The sequence below is a fragment of the Microtus ochrogaster genome, unplaced genomic scaffold (assembly GCF_000317375.1).
Source record: "Microtus ochrogaster isolate Prairie Vole_2 unplaced genomic scaffold, MicOch1.0 UNK1, whole genome shotgun sequence".
NCBI classification, from domain to species: domain Eukaryota; kingdom Metazoa; phylum Chordata; class Mammalia; order Rodentia; family Cricetidae; genus Microtus; species Microtus ochrogaster.
In genome coordinates this window covers 35,633,158-35,650,409 of record NW_004949099.1, presented here as the reverse complement: position 1 = coordinate 35,650,409, position 17,252 = coordinate 35,633,158, and the positions used below count along the sequence as shown (strand labels likewise).

The 17,252-nt window shown below is 44.6% G+C and overlaps 1 protein-coding gene across 1 annotated transcript in view; it reads right to left on the bottom strand.

The window, feature by feature from the left end:
- The window catches only part of Slc6a13 (solute carrier family 6 member 13), a 35,747-nt gene that overhangs the window by 12,743 nt on the left and 5,752 nt on the right, over window positions 1-17,252 (bottom strand). The window contains exons 3-5 of the mRNA XM_005365157.3: window positions 5,888-6,022; window positions 3,776-3,916; window positions 355-439 (exon numbers count right to left, since the gene is read on the bottom strand). Coding sequence (XP_005365214.1) covers window positions 355-439; window positions 3,776-3,916; window positions 5,888-6,022 — 361 coding nt within the window. The remainder of the gene's footprint in view (window positions 1-354; window positions 440-3,775; window positions 3,917-5,887; window positions 6,023-17,252) is intronic.

The window sequence follows — 17,252 nt, the reverse complement described above, 5'->3', positions numbered from 1 at the left end:
CTGTACCCAATTCAGTTTTCTTGGAAGGTTCACTGAGCCTGAGGGAAGGGAAGTAGCATAAACTTTCTCATCCATCTGAGAATGCTTGATGTCAGGGATCAAGACTTGGGTGAATGACATTTGGGGTAGGGTCTGGATGAGGTGCAGTACCTTCAGACAGAAGGGAGGGCGGTTAGTATAGGTACACACTCTCCAACATGAGAATTACAAAGTTTGTCTAAGAACAATCCTGCATTAACCATAGTAAAGGTACTACAGAGCTAAGCCACATTGGTGCTGCCCAGGGAAGTCCCCAGCCCAGGTCCCTCTTTTGAGTGCAGAGCCACATCCCAAAGGAAGAGAGGTCTCACTTACTCCCAGAACTCGATGACAGGGGAAGTGGCATTCTCAGACGTCACATTCAGGGAGCCATTGGTCTTCTGGAACTCCACACAGTTTTCTACCCATGAACCCCAGGGAGGAAGGAGGAAGTTCATCAGCCAACATTGGCATGACCAAAGATAACAGGATCAGAGTAAGGTGGCCAAGAAGGCTCTAGGCTAGAGTCCTGCGAGCCACACATTCTCCTACATAGTAGCCTTCCACGAGGCAACCTCACCTCACACACTCCCACTGTGGACTGCCCACTGCTTGTCTACAGAGCAGCACCTGGGGAAAGACTCTGTGTGATGGAGGAAGGTCATTGGTTAATTAAATAAAGAAGCTGCTTGCCCTGATAGGTTAAAACAGGAGGGAGGAGTAAACAGAGCAGAATGCTGGGAGGAAGAGGAAGTGAGGTCAGACTCGACAGCTCTCCTCTCGGGGGCAGATGCCTCAGAGAGACACGATGCTCCACTCTTGAGGGCAGAGGCGAGAGCTCTGCTCTCTGAGGCACACGCGATGAAGCTCCGACCCAGGATGGACGTAGGCTAGAATCTTCCCGGTAAGCGCACCTTGGGGTGCTACACACAGATGATTAGAAATGGGCTAAATTAATATGTGATAATTAGCCTAGAAGAGAATGGGTCAAGCAATGCTTAAAAGAATACAGTGTCTGTGTAATTATTTCGGGTAAAGCTAGCCGGAGGCGGCCGGGGTGCTGGGGACGCAGCCCCGCCACTTATATTACTACATCTGTGTGCCATGTAATTCAAAATATAAGCCATCCCTGGGGAGCTGTCCCAGGCGGAGCCACAGCCTTGGAAGAATGGTAAGAACACCTTCGAAGAAAGTCACATAGGAAAGCAGCCAAGAACACAGTCGCAGGAACAAGGTCAGAGAGCGTTGGCTTGATTCTGACTGTGCAGGTATCGACTGTGCGGGCCTGGGTGAGTGATAGTTTGGTACCCACGTATCACTTTCCTGGTCGCTAGAACACAGGTATTAATATGAGGGCTGGTGGATTATAGCAAATGGAAACATAAATGTGAAGCAGTGAATGGTGGCTCTTCACGACCTGCACAGCACTTTGGAATCTTACAGAATGCGGACATTCTTTTTAATGTTTTAACATCAATATAATCTTAGGGAATACAAAGGCAGATGACCCGGCGGGTAAAGGTGCTGCCAGGCCTGACAATGTATACCTCTTCTTTCTATATTCCTTTCTATGTTGTTCACAGTGTGTGTGCTGGGCGGTTTTGTGTCAATTTGACCCAAACTAGAGTCATTAGAGAGGAGGGAGCTGCAACTGAAAAAAATGCCTCTATCCATTTGAACACAATTGTCGGCTCTTCTATAGAGCAGTGGTTCTCAACCTTCCTAATGCCGCAACCCTCTAATACAGTTCCTCATGTTGTGATGACCCCAACCATAAAAATATTTTTTACTGTAATTTGACAATTGTTATGAATATAGTGAAAGTATTTGCAGATATCTGAAATGCGAACCCTGAAGGGGTCACAACCCACAGGCTGAGAACCGCCGCTAAGAGTATTGTCTTAATTAGTGACTAGTGGGGGAGGGACCATGGGTGGTCCCATCCCTGGGCTGCTGGTCCTGGGTTCTATAAGAGAGCAGGCTGAGCAATCCAGGGGAAGCAAGCTCATAAGCAGCTCCCCCTCCAAGGCCTCTGCATCAGCTCCTGCCTCCAGGCTCCTGCCCTGCTTGAGTTCCTGTCCTGATTTCCTTCAGTGATGATCAGGCTTATGTAGAAACCTTAGCCAAATAAACCCTTGCCTCCCCTGTTGGTCAGGGTGTTTCATCACAGCAGTAATAACCCCAACTGAGACAGGGTGTCTTGTCACCTGGTGACAGCTACAGGAGGGTAAGGCTCTTTGCTTTCCTGCATTGCCAGTTGCAGGGCTTAGACCAGACCCACATTCCCAGGCCCTCAGCATTTCTTGATATCTTATAAAGTGCTAGGACAAAACACCTCATTGCCTTTCCAGCTAAAAGGACAACGACATCAGTAAGCAGCAAAAAGAAAAGTGCCCAAGTAGGGCCAAGGGTCAGCGTGAGGCCACCAGTTCATTTGGGAGGAGCCTATCTCAATCTTTGGGTGTGGGGAAGCATACCTCTAAGATCTGACTTTTCACTTGATAAAAGATGGCAGAAGGCAGGTGGCACCAGAGACGGGCAAGGACTTGCCTGAGAAGGGAGTGTGAGGCACTGGACCTCTGATTGTCACCATGAGCTAAGAGGAACAGTCAGAAGCCAAAGTAATGAAAGCCAGTCTGAACCTGGCAAGTCAGGGATTCAAACTCCAGCTCAGAGCCAATGGCTTCTCTGTACAAGAACGCATTCATCGTGGCCCTTGCCCCTTCATATGCTCTCACAGATGAGCACTAAAAGACACTTGGACAATGATCGTGACATGTAGCAATGAGATGCCAAGCAAAGCATTGGCCAGCATGTTCTTTGTGCTGCCCAGCCACTACGCCATCTGGCATGTAAAGTGTAAATTCCACTGTTCTGTTCCTCCCACACCCTGGCCACATGTCAGGTGCTCAGTAACACATGGACTGCACACAGAACACCGCACACAAAACCCATCCATCCTCAGAGGCGGGACCATTGAGAAGTCCCACCTGCATAGCTTTGCTGTCTTCATGGCTCTCAATACATCAGTGCTTGCCGGGTGGTGGTGGCACACGCCTTTAATCCCAGCACTTGGAAGGCAGAGGCAGCAAATCTCTGTGAGTTCGAGGCCAGCCTGTTCTACAAGAGCTAGTCCAAGACAGGCTTCAAAGCTATAGAGAAACCCTGTCTCAACCCACCCCCCCCACACCCACACATAAAAAAATCAGTTCTCTTGATCTAGGCTGCTCACATGGGCTTACAAACATAGAAGTTAATTGCTATTACGAATTTTCTTGATAATGGACAGAACAGCTCATTGCTGAATTGAGCACAGACAAATTATAAGTTTGAAAGACTTAAAATTGCTCCAGATATGAAAAACAAATACATACGTTGACAATATCAAACAGGGCATATTTCAGACAGAAGCCAATAAGTGACTGAACACAGAAAAGGACGTCGGTTCTATTTGCGTAGTACAAAAATAGAATATATCAAGTTTTTTTAAAGTCCATGACATTTTGCTTGTGAGGCTGATGAAATCTCACATTGAAGGGGAGTGTTGGATGGGAAGCCAGGGCCTTACTCACACATCAGACCTTTGTCTGCCACTGGCAATACTCTTGATTGGCAGAAGTTCATCATAATCTATTGGAGAGGATCTGAGTCCAAAATATGAACTAGAGGTTGACTGACTGGGATACAGTGATGATCTCACTCCTGGTTGACGTAGCCAAGCAGGAGAAGGAAGGAGGCTATTCAGCAATGATCTTACCTGTATTCCACTCATGGTTGCAACTTCCCCAGGGGAGGTCGGTGGTGAAGCTGCTGAAGAGGTAGAAGAGGGCCCAGGCCAGGACGACGATGTAGTAGACATTGAGGAGACTGACGATTATCTGTGAGGCATAGCCGATGCCTGGAGAGGGGACTGAAGCTTTGGGCCAGGATAGTGCAAACATTCTCACACACCACCCACCCCTGTGTAGGAAGGGACTTGCATGCCCTGATCAGGGCCCATAGCAAAAAATGATAAGCCTGGACTCCTGGCCAAAGGAATAGAGTTTCTAAGTTCCAATGGGTCTCCTAGGTTGGTTCAGCACTTTTGTCTTCTGCTACTAAGCCTGAACTTTGATATTTTTCAGGTTCTGGGATACCTTTTAAATACATAAGACTGGAGCTAGGCAGAGTGGCACATGCCTGTAATCTCAGCACTCAAGAGGCAGAGGCAGTTGAATAAAAACAAGTTCAAAGACAGCATGGTCTACCTAGTGAGGCCCTGTCTCAAAAAAAATAAAAATAAAAATAAAAATAAAAAAACTAACTCTACCATGACAATAGTTCATTTTCCCAGAATTAATCTGACTTGTTTCCAAAATAAAAATATGAGTGCAGGGCTGAAGACAATGCTTGCCTTGCCAGCATGAGGATCTGAATTTCATCCCCAGAACCCACATTTAAAAAAGAAAAAGCCAGATGTGGTGGCATGAGCTTCTGATCCCAGATCCAGGGAGACACAGACAGGCAGATCTTCAGGACTCCCTGGCCAGCCAGACTGGCCTGTTTGGAAAGTTCCAGGCCAGGGAAAGACTCAGTCTCAAAAAAATAAAATAAAATACTGGACAGTGCCTGAGGAAGAACTCCTGAGGTTGACCTCTGACCTTCACACACACACAGAGGCACATACCAAGCGCACAGCACAAAACCACAAGAGTAGAGACAGGCAGTTCACACGGGAAAATACAAACACTGGATGAACAACCTTTAAAATAGTTATCATCTCAAATAGCCACAGGGTGTAAAATAACACAGTAAAGTACCTGTATTCTGTAGCTACAACCAGGGTGATGTTTTTAGAGATAGGGTCTCATATAGTAAAAGGGGCCCTCAAACTTGCTATACAGCCCAGATTGTTCTTGTACTCTCAATCTCCTGCCTCAGCTTCCTGAGTGCTAGCATTACAGAAGTTTGCCCCATGCAGGACTTTTTGGTGAAGTTTTATTGGTTTGTTTTTACGAATGTTGTAATTCAATGGTCTTTCTATCTGTCTATATATCAGAATATTCTACAGTGATAGCACATGTACAAAGCCCTGGGTTAAATCCTGAACACCACAGGAAATGGAGGAAAGATCTGCTCATGTCTTTGACATTGTCAGCCAGTTAACACTGCCACAGGACAAGCTAATGAGAATCGGTTTGATCTAAGGATCCTGCTCCAGGGGTTTGCCTCTAAAAAACATCATTTCAAAGCAGAAAGGAGTTAGCCAAGTAAACAGAGATGAAGCAGTCTAAAATTTCAAGTTATTATGTCAAAGTGGTAGACTAATTAATGAAATACTCTTCTCATTTAAAATTTCCCTTTAAGGGGCTGGAGAGATGGCTCAGAGGTTAGGAGCACTAGCTGCTCTTCCAGAGGTCCTGAGTTCAATTCCTATCACCCACATGGCAGCTCACAACTGTCTGTAACTCCAATTCCAAGGAATCCAACACCCTCACACAGGCATTTATGCAGGCAAAACATCAATATAAAAATAAAAATAAATTTTTTAAAAGAAATTCTCTTTTAAAATGTTTTCTGATTAAGTATGTCCTATTAAAAATAAATCATTGTTACATATTTAAAACACATACAATAAAATAGCATTGCACTCCACTCGTTCACCCATTTAATCCAAAGCCTTTGCCTTGTGCATCCATTATCCCTGTTCTATCTGATGGACTATATAACTATCTCAATCTACAGATCACAGATAAAATGCAGGTTAATATGGAGACTCGGGTCCTGTTTTAATCTCTGAACTGCTGTTCATCACTCAGACCTCCTAAACAAGGGCTATGGATTATAAGCACCAGTTTATGCCCATGGAATGGGACACAGAGTTACTCACCCTCGAAGATGGGACAGATCTTCCTCCAAGCCGTGATGCCTCCCTGGTTGGTGTACTGGCCAAGGGCTGTCTCCAGGAAGAAGACGGGAATGCCACAGGTAAAAAGGAAGATGAGGTAGGGGATAAAGAAGGCACCTGTGGGTAGAAAATGGGATGCCCATTACCTGGCACTCTTCTCTTCAAAGTCCACATACAGCTCCTCTCAGTACCACCCCACACTGCTGGTCAGAACCCCAGAGACAGAAAGCATAAAACTGAGGATGACTCTATGTTATCTGTAACCACAGCGGGGATCTAGGGGCACCAAGTTACCTGGAAGCTGTATGTCCCAAGCTTTGTCGTCACTGTACAGCTTGAATCAGTGCCTGCTGGGTTTACTCCCCACTGAGCCTCAGCTACTGCCTTATCACACATCCTCGTGGAAATGACGGGGAGACCACTGAATGACAAATACCCAGAAACCTCACACAGACTACAGTTCTGAACCCTTCTCAAAGACATTATTATACTAATTTCAGACTTTTTATTAAATATTTGAGTTTTGAGACAAGATCTTGCTGGATAGTTCAGGCTGTACTCAAGTATTTTCTCTGCATGGATCTCTACCTACTGACAAAGTTGTCAGGAAGATTCACAGTAGAGAGCAACCAGGAAAGGGAGGCCCACATGAACAGAAGCCCTAGAACCTTCCACTTGAGCCAGGAGAGAGGAAACAACCTGAGGGGAAAGGAAGAACTATTCAAATGAGATTGGGCATACTCAGGATGGTATGGCTGAGATTGGGCACACTCGGTTGTACAACTGAGATTAGGCACACTCAGGGTGGCATGGCTGTGACTGAGCACACTCAAGGTAGTGTGGCTGAGATTGGGCACACTCAGGATGGCATGGCTGTGATTGAGCATACTCAGGGTGGAACGGCTGAGATTGGGCATACTCAGGGTGGAACGGCTGAGATTGGGCACACTCAGGTGGTATGGCTGAAATTGGATACACTCAGGGTGGTATGACTGAGATTGGGCACACTCAGAGTATGTTGTGGGATTTTCCTCTGTATGCTGTGAATACCATTGGTTAATAAAGGACTGCTTTGAGCCTATAGCAGAGCAGAGTAGAAAGAGCTAGGTAGGGAAAACTAAAGTGAATGCTGGGAGAAAGAAGGACAGAGTAAAGGAGAAGCCATAGAGCCACCGCTGGAGACAGACATACTGAAACTTTGCTGGTAGACCACAACCTTGTGGTGATGCACAGATTACTGAAGTGGGTTAAATTAAGATGTAAGAGTTAGCCAATAAGAAGCTAATGGGTCAAGCAGTGATTTAAATAATACAATTTTTGTGTAATTATTTTGGGGCTAAGTGGCTGGGAACTAGCTAGCAGCCTCCTTATTACAAGAGTGGTATGGCTGAGATTGTGCACACCCAGGGTGGTATGAGACTGGGCACACTTGGGGTGGTATGGCTGAGGTTGGGCACACTCAGCATAGTATGGCTGAGGTTGGGCACACTCAGGGTGGTTTAGCTGAGATTGGGCACACTTGGGGTGGTATGGCTGAGGTTGGGCACACTCAGGGTGGTTTAGTGGAGACTGGGCACACTTGGGTGGTATGGCTAAGATTGGGCATAGTATGTCTGAGGTTGGGCACATTCGGGTGGTATGGCTCTACACTAAAAAGAACATTTCAAAATACTAAAGATAACAAGGCTCATACAGTACCTAACCCCACTGACCATACATAGGCATTGAGACCCTCCTGATACTGGATACTGCATGTGTTCCTGTCACTGGGGACAACTCCAGTCCCACCTAACAAAAGAAATGTAAAGAAGTTTAGACCAAGGCACATCACAATCCTGTTACTTAAATGCCCCTGTTTTTCAGGAGGAAAATTTTTAACCGTAACCAGAGAGGGAAACGACACATAAATACAGAAGAACAAAAAGAAGGAAAACATCAAACTAATCTTTGGAAGCAAAGCAAGCAAGCAAGCAGAGAGACAAATTGTTATAGCAATAAGGAGAAAAGCTGTCAACCTGGAATTGTACACTAAGAAAATGTTTGCTCAAAAACAAAAATAAAAAATGAAAAAAAAACTTCTTGAGTCATGAAAAGAAACCATCACCAGCAAAACACACACTACAAGAAAAGTTAAGGGTATCCTTCAGGCAGAGGGAAATGACTATGCCACAAACAATACATATCCTCAAAGGAATATAGAACTCTAGAAAGAGTAACTACATTGTCAAAAACACAACTGGGCTGGGCAGGGTGGTGCACGCTTTTAATTTCAGCACTCAGGAGGCAGAGGCAGGTGGATGCTTGAATTCAAGGTTAACCTGGTCTACACAGAGAGTTCAACACAAACTAGGGATACTACTTAGAATATGTCCCCTGACTCCCTCCCTAAAAAAAGCAGTAAGATACAATTGACTTAGCTGCCTTCCAAACATTTATGTTTCTATCTACATAGATTGGAACTTCTCTCATTCTTCATCGGAGACGTGTCTTTGTGCAGTGGACAGTGGTTAATGCAGACTCAAGACTGGTCAGAGTGCTGAAAATAAACGGCTGTCAATCACTCATCCCTGATCGGGACATTTATAACAGCCTCTACACCACCTGTGGCCCAGGGAACAGCGTAGAAGAGGAGTAGAAGGAATGTCAGAGCCCAGGATGAGGAGAGTAACTGAGGAACAATGTCTTTCGGTCATGACACAAGCATTGCTGTCACGAACTCACCCCAGCTGTGATTATCTCCACAGACCTGCAAGAGATTGGGACTGTCAACATCCCATCATGCATAGGAAAGGCATTGCTCATGCCCCGCCCCTCCCTTAAGGTCTATGGACAGTGTGGGGGCTGTGGGGAGACAGTGTCACTTTCTTCAATGCGGTAGCCACAGAGAAGTTAGCCATTTTCCAATAGCTCATCCCCTGTTCATGCTCATGAGGACAACCATAACAGAACCCTGTGGGTCAAACATCAAACAGAAGAGGTCAGAGTAGGAGGGGCCTTGTTGGGAAGAAGGTTTTGTGGGAGAGGGAGGAAATGGGAGCATGTACTGAAGGAACTGAAAATGACCAAGATTTATGGAGCCATGAAATTGCCAAAGAGTTATAACAGGATTCAAAACTAAAATTGATTTATTATAAAGTACAATGTAAATAACTTCTAACAAATAGAAAAATAAAATATGTAGCAAAAGTACAATGCTCAGGAGAAAAACATAGGTTTGTAAGACTCTTATCTGGAAACTGTATGGCCTATGTTTTGTCTTCACTGCACAGCTTGAATCGGTGCCTGCTGGGTTTGCTCCCCATTGAGTAAATATCCTTTGAAAATAAAATTTAATGAAGTAAAGATGAAGACTACAAAGTCTGAACTAACACAAGAAAGAGTTATAAACAGTAAGCCAACAAAAGAACAATACAAGCAGTAGAATAATTTTTTAAAAAATCTAATTAATATAACAGAAGACAGAAGGAAGGAGAAATAAGGAGCTAATAGCACAAATATAAAACAAATAGTAAGAAGTCAGAATTAATCTACTATGGTCAGCTGTACTAAATGTAAGTGATCTAAATAGAATGACTAAAAGACTCAGCCTCAAGAACATGCTACCTAAATGAAATGAGACACGTTTGAGGTTTCTAAAAATGAAGAGGTTATTAGTAAAAAGAGAGAAAGAGATATTTCAGGTTAGTACTTATTGAAAGAAAGTTGGAATCTTTATTTTTATTTGGTTTGGTTTGAGGTAGAGTCTCACATGTAGCCCAGGCTGGCCCATAATTCCCAATCTTCCTACCTCAGAGTCTTATAATTGCAGTCCTGTGATTCCAGGTACGCACCACAATGCCTGAAGAGTGTTTATCTGTTTATATTAAATACTATAACAGGCCATAATCCTTTAAAAATCAGAGAAAAACTTTCAAAAGAATGTCTATCTTAGCATTGCACAGATTAGATTTTAAAGCAAAGAGTATTTTTGGTGTCAAAGATAATTTCATAATAATAGAGGTCAGTTCATCAAGAGTACATAATATCTTAAATTCAAAACCACTTTTTAAAAAAAGAGCTTTGAGATCTATGAAGCAAAATGAACAGGACTGCAAAGAAAAGTATATAGATTCCTAGTTAAAATTAAAATGTTCATTATTCTCTCAATTGCTTAAATAACAAATAAACTAAAATCATTAAGAATGTAAAATATTTGAAAACTGTGTAACTCCGCTCCACTTATAAGACATCTATAAAGCATTCCAGCAGCAACGGTCAGGTATGCGTTATTTTCTGGCACACATAGAATGTTTACTAGTCCACAAAGCAAATCCTAATAAGCAAGAAAATCATTCAGACAGATGTATACCTTGACTAAACTAGAAATCAATTAAAGAAAGACATTGGAGAAGCCCACATTTCTGAGTTTTTTTAAATTAGGTAACACTCTTTTAAATAATTTATGGATCAATTAAGTAATCAAAAGATAAATTAGGAAGTTTTTTAAGGAGAGTGAAATAAAATACAACATACTCAAATCTGCGGATTCTGTTAAAGCAGTAGCAGGAGTTATCTATTATCATGAAAAGAAAACAGAATTCAAATCAATAACTTCAGCGTCCCCCTTAATAAATGAGAAATAAAAATCAATGAAGCCCAAACTAAGCCAAAGAAGAAAACGAAGCCTGAGAGAAAATCAACACAACCAAAATCTGGCTTCTTGAGACAACAAACTCAACAGACTTTCAGATGTCATAAATTACCAATTCAAGGCCTGGGGCTCAGAGGGTAAAGGGGCTAATCACGCAAGTCTGCGGACTCAAGTTCAATACCTGGAACCCACATTTTAAAGAGCACAGGTGCAGTGACACGTGTCTGCAGTGAGTTTGGAGGCGGGAACAGAAGCCTTCGGCCAGCCAGCCTGGAGTAGCAGAGCAGACACAGAAACATGTGACTCTGCCTCAGCACGGTGGAAAACAAGAACCTGCCCCCAAAGGTTGTCCTTGGTGTGCATGCGTCTACATGGATGCAAGCACGTGTAACACACACATGTGCACACACATGCACAGGCAACACACACACATGTACACATATGTGCACACAACACAAAAATAGTTTTTAAAATTGCCAATATAACAAATGAGAAGCATATCATTAGCACAAATTCTACAAATAATAAAAAGATGGTAAGAAAATTCATGAGCAATGGTATACTGATAATTACAGCAACATAGAGTAAATGCCAAATTCCTTAAAAAGCACCAACTCCTGCAGATTACTCAAGGAGAAAGACCATCAAAGCTGCCCTTAATTAAAGGACGAAATCACAGCAGTTCTACACAAACTTCTTACACAACATTGAAAAGGAAGGAAACTGTCAAACTCAGTCTATGAAGCATGAATTTTGTGATAACAAAATCAGACAAAAGCCAGGCGGTGATGGTGCATGCCCTTAATCCCAGCACTTGGGAGGCACAGGCAAGGGGATCTCTGTGAGTTCAAGGCCAGCCTGGTCTACAGAGCCAGGACAGACTCCAAAGCTAGAGAAACCCTGTCGGGGGCGGGGAGTAATCAGAAAAAATATAAAGAAAACAAAATTTAAGGTTTTTAAAAACTGTTTAAGTTGTATGTGTTCATGTATGTTTGCATGTGTGTGTGTGCACCTGAGTGTGTTCACAGCCAGAGGACACCTCAGGTGTCATTCCTCGTACATCCACATTTTTTGGCATGGAGTCTCTCTTTGAATTAGAACTCACCAAATAGGTTAGCCTGGCTGCAGGGATTCATCTGTTCCTGCCTCCCTGATACTAGACTCTCCAGCATCCACCACCAGGCCTTTTGGAGGATGAAGGCTCAAACGCAGGTCCTCCTGCTTGCAAAGCGAGCACTCTATCGTCTGAGCTATCTCTGCGGTCTGTAAAGGCAATCCTTCAGAACAAGGAATAAACTACTGAAAAGGAGATGATGGCTGAATCGCAGAACAATTTTTCTGAGTGAAAGAAGCCAGAAAAAAAAAAAAGATACATAGCTCATGTATAAAATTTAAAAAAAAAAATAAGCTGAATTCCAATGAGAGAAGAGCTTCCTGGTTGCCCAGGGACACATCAGTGGGGTCACAGGAGGAAGGAGAGATTATCAAGGCCAGGAGAGAGTTTGTGAGGGTGACTGATGTTCATTAGCTTGACAGTGGCAGTAGCTTTGTGCATATGTGTGTCCTCTTCAATTTGGATATCTTAAATATGGCAGTTAATTGAAAGTTAATGGGAACAGAGGTCCAGTTGATGGGACAGAGTTTAGTTTGTAGTCACACACTATCTAGGCACTAAAAAAAATACCCAAATGCCCTGAAAGCCAACTGGAAAAGACTGGACAGTCTAAGGGGTCCAAAGTTTGATGGGAAAATTCAGGGAAGATAGAACGTGCAGTCGCTGGCATGAGTGGTCTCTGTGGAAAGTCCTAATTATTCCAGAAAGTTGACAGTCCAGTTCAGCACCCCATCTGCGTGGCCGGCCCTTTCCTAACTGACCAAGCCAATGTTTAACTGCAGGCCCATGGTCAGCTCTGCCCCTGAGCGAGTGGACAAAGTCCACACTCACCAGAGAAGCTTCTACTCTGGAAGCTTGGAAGCGGGAAGGGGCCAGTGACCAGGTGCTGATCAAGAGAGACCAGAGCACAACCCAGGTAGTCCTGAGGGGTACCTCCCTTCGGTCCTCTCATCACCATTAAAGGATGGAGTCCAGCACAGAGACACATGCCTTTACCACCTGCACCTGGGAGGACGAGGAAGGACGATTATAAGCACGAGGCCAACCTGAGCTACAAAGTGACACCCTATAGAAACAGGAAGAGCCAAGGGAGACAAAGGTTGGCTACACCCACACTTCACCCATGTAAACTCCCACAGCATTCTGAAATGTGCTGCCCACTTCCCATGAGTGGGGAGGAACCAGAAAAAGAGCGGTGCAGGAGCCACCCCTCTCCAAGGGAGCACACTCTATGATGTCACCTGCAGCGTTCCCACCACTTTTTAAAGATACGAAGAACTATGCTCTGTATTAGCCATGGAAGTCCGTGTGTACACGGAAAGGCATACACTGTAACGAATGCCAGCCTGACCAAAGTGGGCGTGGAGTAACTCCTGTGCTACCAAAATAGCTGCTTCTCACAAAAGACCTGAGATAGAAAACACAGCCCTGAGCAAAGAAATAACGCTTACGGTATCACCAGACCTGATTTCCAGCTGTATTACAGAGCCCCAGTACCAAAAGCAGCACGACACTGGCACAGAATGAATTAGAACACAAAACTGAGTTCTGAACCCATGCAGCTATTGCCACCTGGTTTTTTGAGAAATACTCCAAAAGTACACCTTGTGGAAAAGACAGTTCCATTCGACCCCCAGTGCCGCATATCCAGAGGCAGAAGGACGAAACTAGGCCCCTGTCTCTCTTCCTTTACAAAACTCAACTCCAAATGGATCAAATGCCTTACTGTAAAAATAAAACAGGGGAATTGTTAGAGAAAAAATGCCATTAAATTAAAAATGACAATACAATTAAAGATGGAGACACAGGCAAGAGCCAAGGAAATGAGGCCAACAGTTGACAATGGGCCCTCATGTAATGAAGACGTGACCATAACAACAAAGGGGACAGTTAACTGGGTGGAGAGCCACAACAGGAGAAAAGTATTTGCTAGCAATATATCTGGCAGAGGATTGATATTTAGAAAATATAAAGAATTAAACAACAAGAAATCAAACAACCCAACCAGTGAGTGATAATAAAGTAAGCAGACAGTTATTAGAGGAGGAAACACAAATGAACAATAAGCATAGAAAAAAATCAAAGAAATGCAAAGCAAAGTACACTGGATCCCATCTCACGCCAGTCAAAACGGCGGTTGTCAAGGAGACAAGTAACCACAGATGCCGGCGAGGATGAGGACAAAGAAAACCCTACCATGGTGCTAGTGCATGTCCCAGAGACGACACTCACAACCATGTTTCTGCAGCACTGCTCCTGACAGCTAAGCTACAGAGAAACCAAGGTGTCCCATAACAGAGAAATGAACTTTTTTAAATGTCACACATGTGCTCGTGCCTGCACACACACACACACACACACACACACACAATGGAGCTTTTTTTTTTCAAACAAGAACAAAGTTCTGTGGTTTACAAGTGAACAATATAATTGGAGACAATTACATTAAGGGAATTAAGACTCAGAATAAGAGGTATTCTAAGTTTTCTCTCATTTGTAGTCATTAGATTTTATAGAGAGGCACGTAAAATTACTAGTGTTTGCATATATGTGTGCATATATATGTCTGATATGAATATAAAAGCAAAAGTCTCTAGGGGGATGAGAGAGACTAGTGAGAGCAGAGAAGTTGCGGGGGAGCATGTCTCAGTGGAGCATGTAACTTGTGCAATGAATGCACACATGACATGTTAAAAACATAAAGATCAGAATGCAGGGGGTGGGGGCAGCGCCTGCCCTGTATTAGACAGTCTTTGGCTGTGTGGACATAGAACTCCAGGTTCCCAGCACTCAGTCCGAGACTGAGGAATCAAAAGGAAGCAGTTGACAGTCCATTTTTAAGTCACGCTGAGATTGACAGTCAAGCCACTAAAATTCTTCTTGCCAAACTGAATGGTAATACTATTTCTACCCAACCTCATCCCCCACACCTGTCCCACCATGCCTTTTGGAATGACCAGAGTCCCTTCATCCCCTTAGCTGAGCTCTGTATTGGACAGGTCTTGGGGGAAAGGCATATTTATTTTCTCTCCAGGGAGCTGATGGTAAAAGGTTAGAAAAATAAGTCTGCAACTTCTCCAGTGCAGGGGCGCAGGCCAGAGTGACTGGACATGTGGGCCGCATGCTCCTCCTCCAGGGGCGGGGACGACCTACTTCCACCCAGAAAAAGGAAGCAGAAAGAAGAGATGTGCATGCTTCCTCGTTGGAGTCTTTCAGCAATATCTGTAATTATGGCTTCCAATTCTCTCTCCATCTCCATTCTTTCCTTAACCCTATGCCCATCAGGCATTGGTCTAGTAATCCACTGCAATCCTTCTTGGCTGGTCCAGCGCAGCTGGTCCAGCAATAGTGCCCACCCATTGCCCTCTCAGGCCCTCTGCAGCATCCCCTGTTTGATCTCTCCTCCCCAGCATCCTCAGCTGCCTTTCTCTTGGTTTTCAGTCTGTGTCACTGCTCTCTTGTCTCTTTGCTCTTTCTCTTTTCTCACATACTCTAAATGGCTGGCTCTGCGTGTGTGTGTGTGTGTGTGTGTGTGTGTGTGTGTGTGTGTGTGTTTCTTTCTCTCTTTTCTTTTGAGACAGAAGGCCTTACTATGTGGCCCAGGTTGACCTTCAACTCACACTCACAATCCTCCTGCCTCAGCCTCCTGAGATTACAGATATAAACTACCATGTTGGGCTCTCTCTGTGTCTCTGTCTCTCTCTGTTTCTCTCTGTTTCTCTCTCTCTGTGTGTGTGTGTGTGTGTCTCTGTCTCTGTCTCTCTCTCAGCATAGTTTCTCTGTGTAACAACCTTAACTCTCAGAGAGCTCTCTGTATAGACCAGGTTGTCCTCAAACTCACAGACATCTGCAAGCCTCTGCCTTCCAAGTGCTAGGATTCAAGGTGTGCGCTGACACCGCCTGGCTTTCTTTCTTCTTTTTTTTTTTTCTTCTTTTTTTTTTTTTACGTCTTCAAATTGATAGTGACACCTAAATGTGTATTCCCAGCCAGATCTTTCACACAGACTCCAAACTCAAATATTGTACTGCCACAAGGACATATCCCTTTGAATGTGCCAAATGTATCTCAAGTCAGCGATCCTCCCCCAAATCCAGTCGCTTATTTTTCTCTTAAAACCTATAGCCTTTCAAGTCTCAGGAAGAGTAACCCTTTTCAGGTTAAAAGTCTTGGGTTGCTTAGACGGGGGTTAGCAATGGGAACTACGTCAAGGGCTCACATTCCACATATCTCACATACACAGTCTGAGACATGCTGGAGGTTGAGAAATTCATTCTGCTGGCAGCCAGGGTCCAGAGAGCTAGAGAGGCTTCACATATTTGGGTAGAGTCAATAGTTGGGAGAGAAGTCCCTGTCTCAGCTGCTTTTCTGTGACCTGACGAAAAACAATTAAGGAGGGGTTTATTCTGGCACATAGTTCAAGTTACAGCCCATGGCGGTGGGGAGTCATCAAGCCAGCAGGAGCTTAAAGCAGCTGGTCGCACTGCATCCACAGTCAGGAGGAAGAAAGCAATGATCGCCCTTATTCGACACACTGTCTCCTTTTTATACAGCCCAGGGCCCACCCCCAGACAGTGGTGCAGCCCCCTCCTTTAGGGTGGATTGTCCCACCTTGACTAAACTAGTCCAGACAGTCTCTCACGGGCATGCTCTTTTTGTGTGGATGTGTCTGTGTGGGAGGACTTTCGTGTCACAGTGCACACGGAGAGGTGAAGGGGCAACGTGGTGGAGGGCAGAGGAATTAAATTCAGGTCATCAGGCTTGACAGCAGGTTCCCTTTACCCAATGTTTCCCCTCAACACCGCAAATCTGATCTAAACTATCCCAAACAGGTGTCCTGGAGGCCTGCTCCCTCGGCGATTTCAGAGCCTGTAAGATTAACAATCAACCCTACCCATCATAGAAATCAGGGATTGGTCCAGAACCTTTAGCTTTATAACTGGGCTGTCCAGTACAAGACCTTTGCTACTCCTGCCCTGACTCTCCATGTCCCTAGAGGAAAAGGTAGCATTTTACAGTAGCCAGCAAGACCCTTCGTGATCTGCATTCATATTGTATAGCTCCAAATCTAAACACGCCCTCCCCTGGGGAGAGGAAAAGATCACAAGACTTGGAAAGTTCACGAAGTTTACAAGAATCATGAGGCGGCTCTCTAAGCCAGCAAAACAGCAAATGAGCACTGAGAAAGGAGCCTCTGCTTGGGCTGCCTGCCGGCTGGACAGAGAGCTCTAGTCACTTCAGGCAGGCAGCGTGGCCCATGCTGGGGAGGGTGTGTTAGTGACAGCTGCCTGAGTCACCCCTATGCCTATACACGACCAAGGGAGACTCAGGTGGGGAGTCCATTCTCGGGACTGCGGTTGGTGTCCTGTCTATGGTGAGCCACAGAAGGCGTGCAACAGCGACTTTTGCACTTTTTTCTCTGACTGCACCGTCTAGCTACTGCTCTTGCTCTGGGCTTATAGGCCTCCTTTACCTTTATGTAAAGCCAAGTGGGCTCTTGTTTGGGACCATTTGACCTTGGCTTCCTCTCCCTACAGCATGTTCACCTCGATGACCACGTGACCACCCCCTCACTCCTGGCAAGCCTTCATTCAAAGGTTCTCAG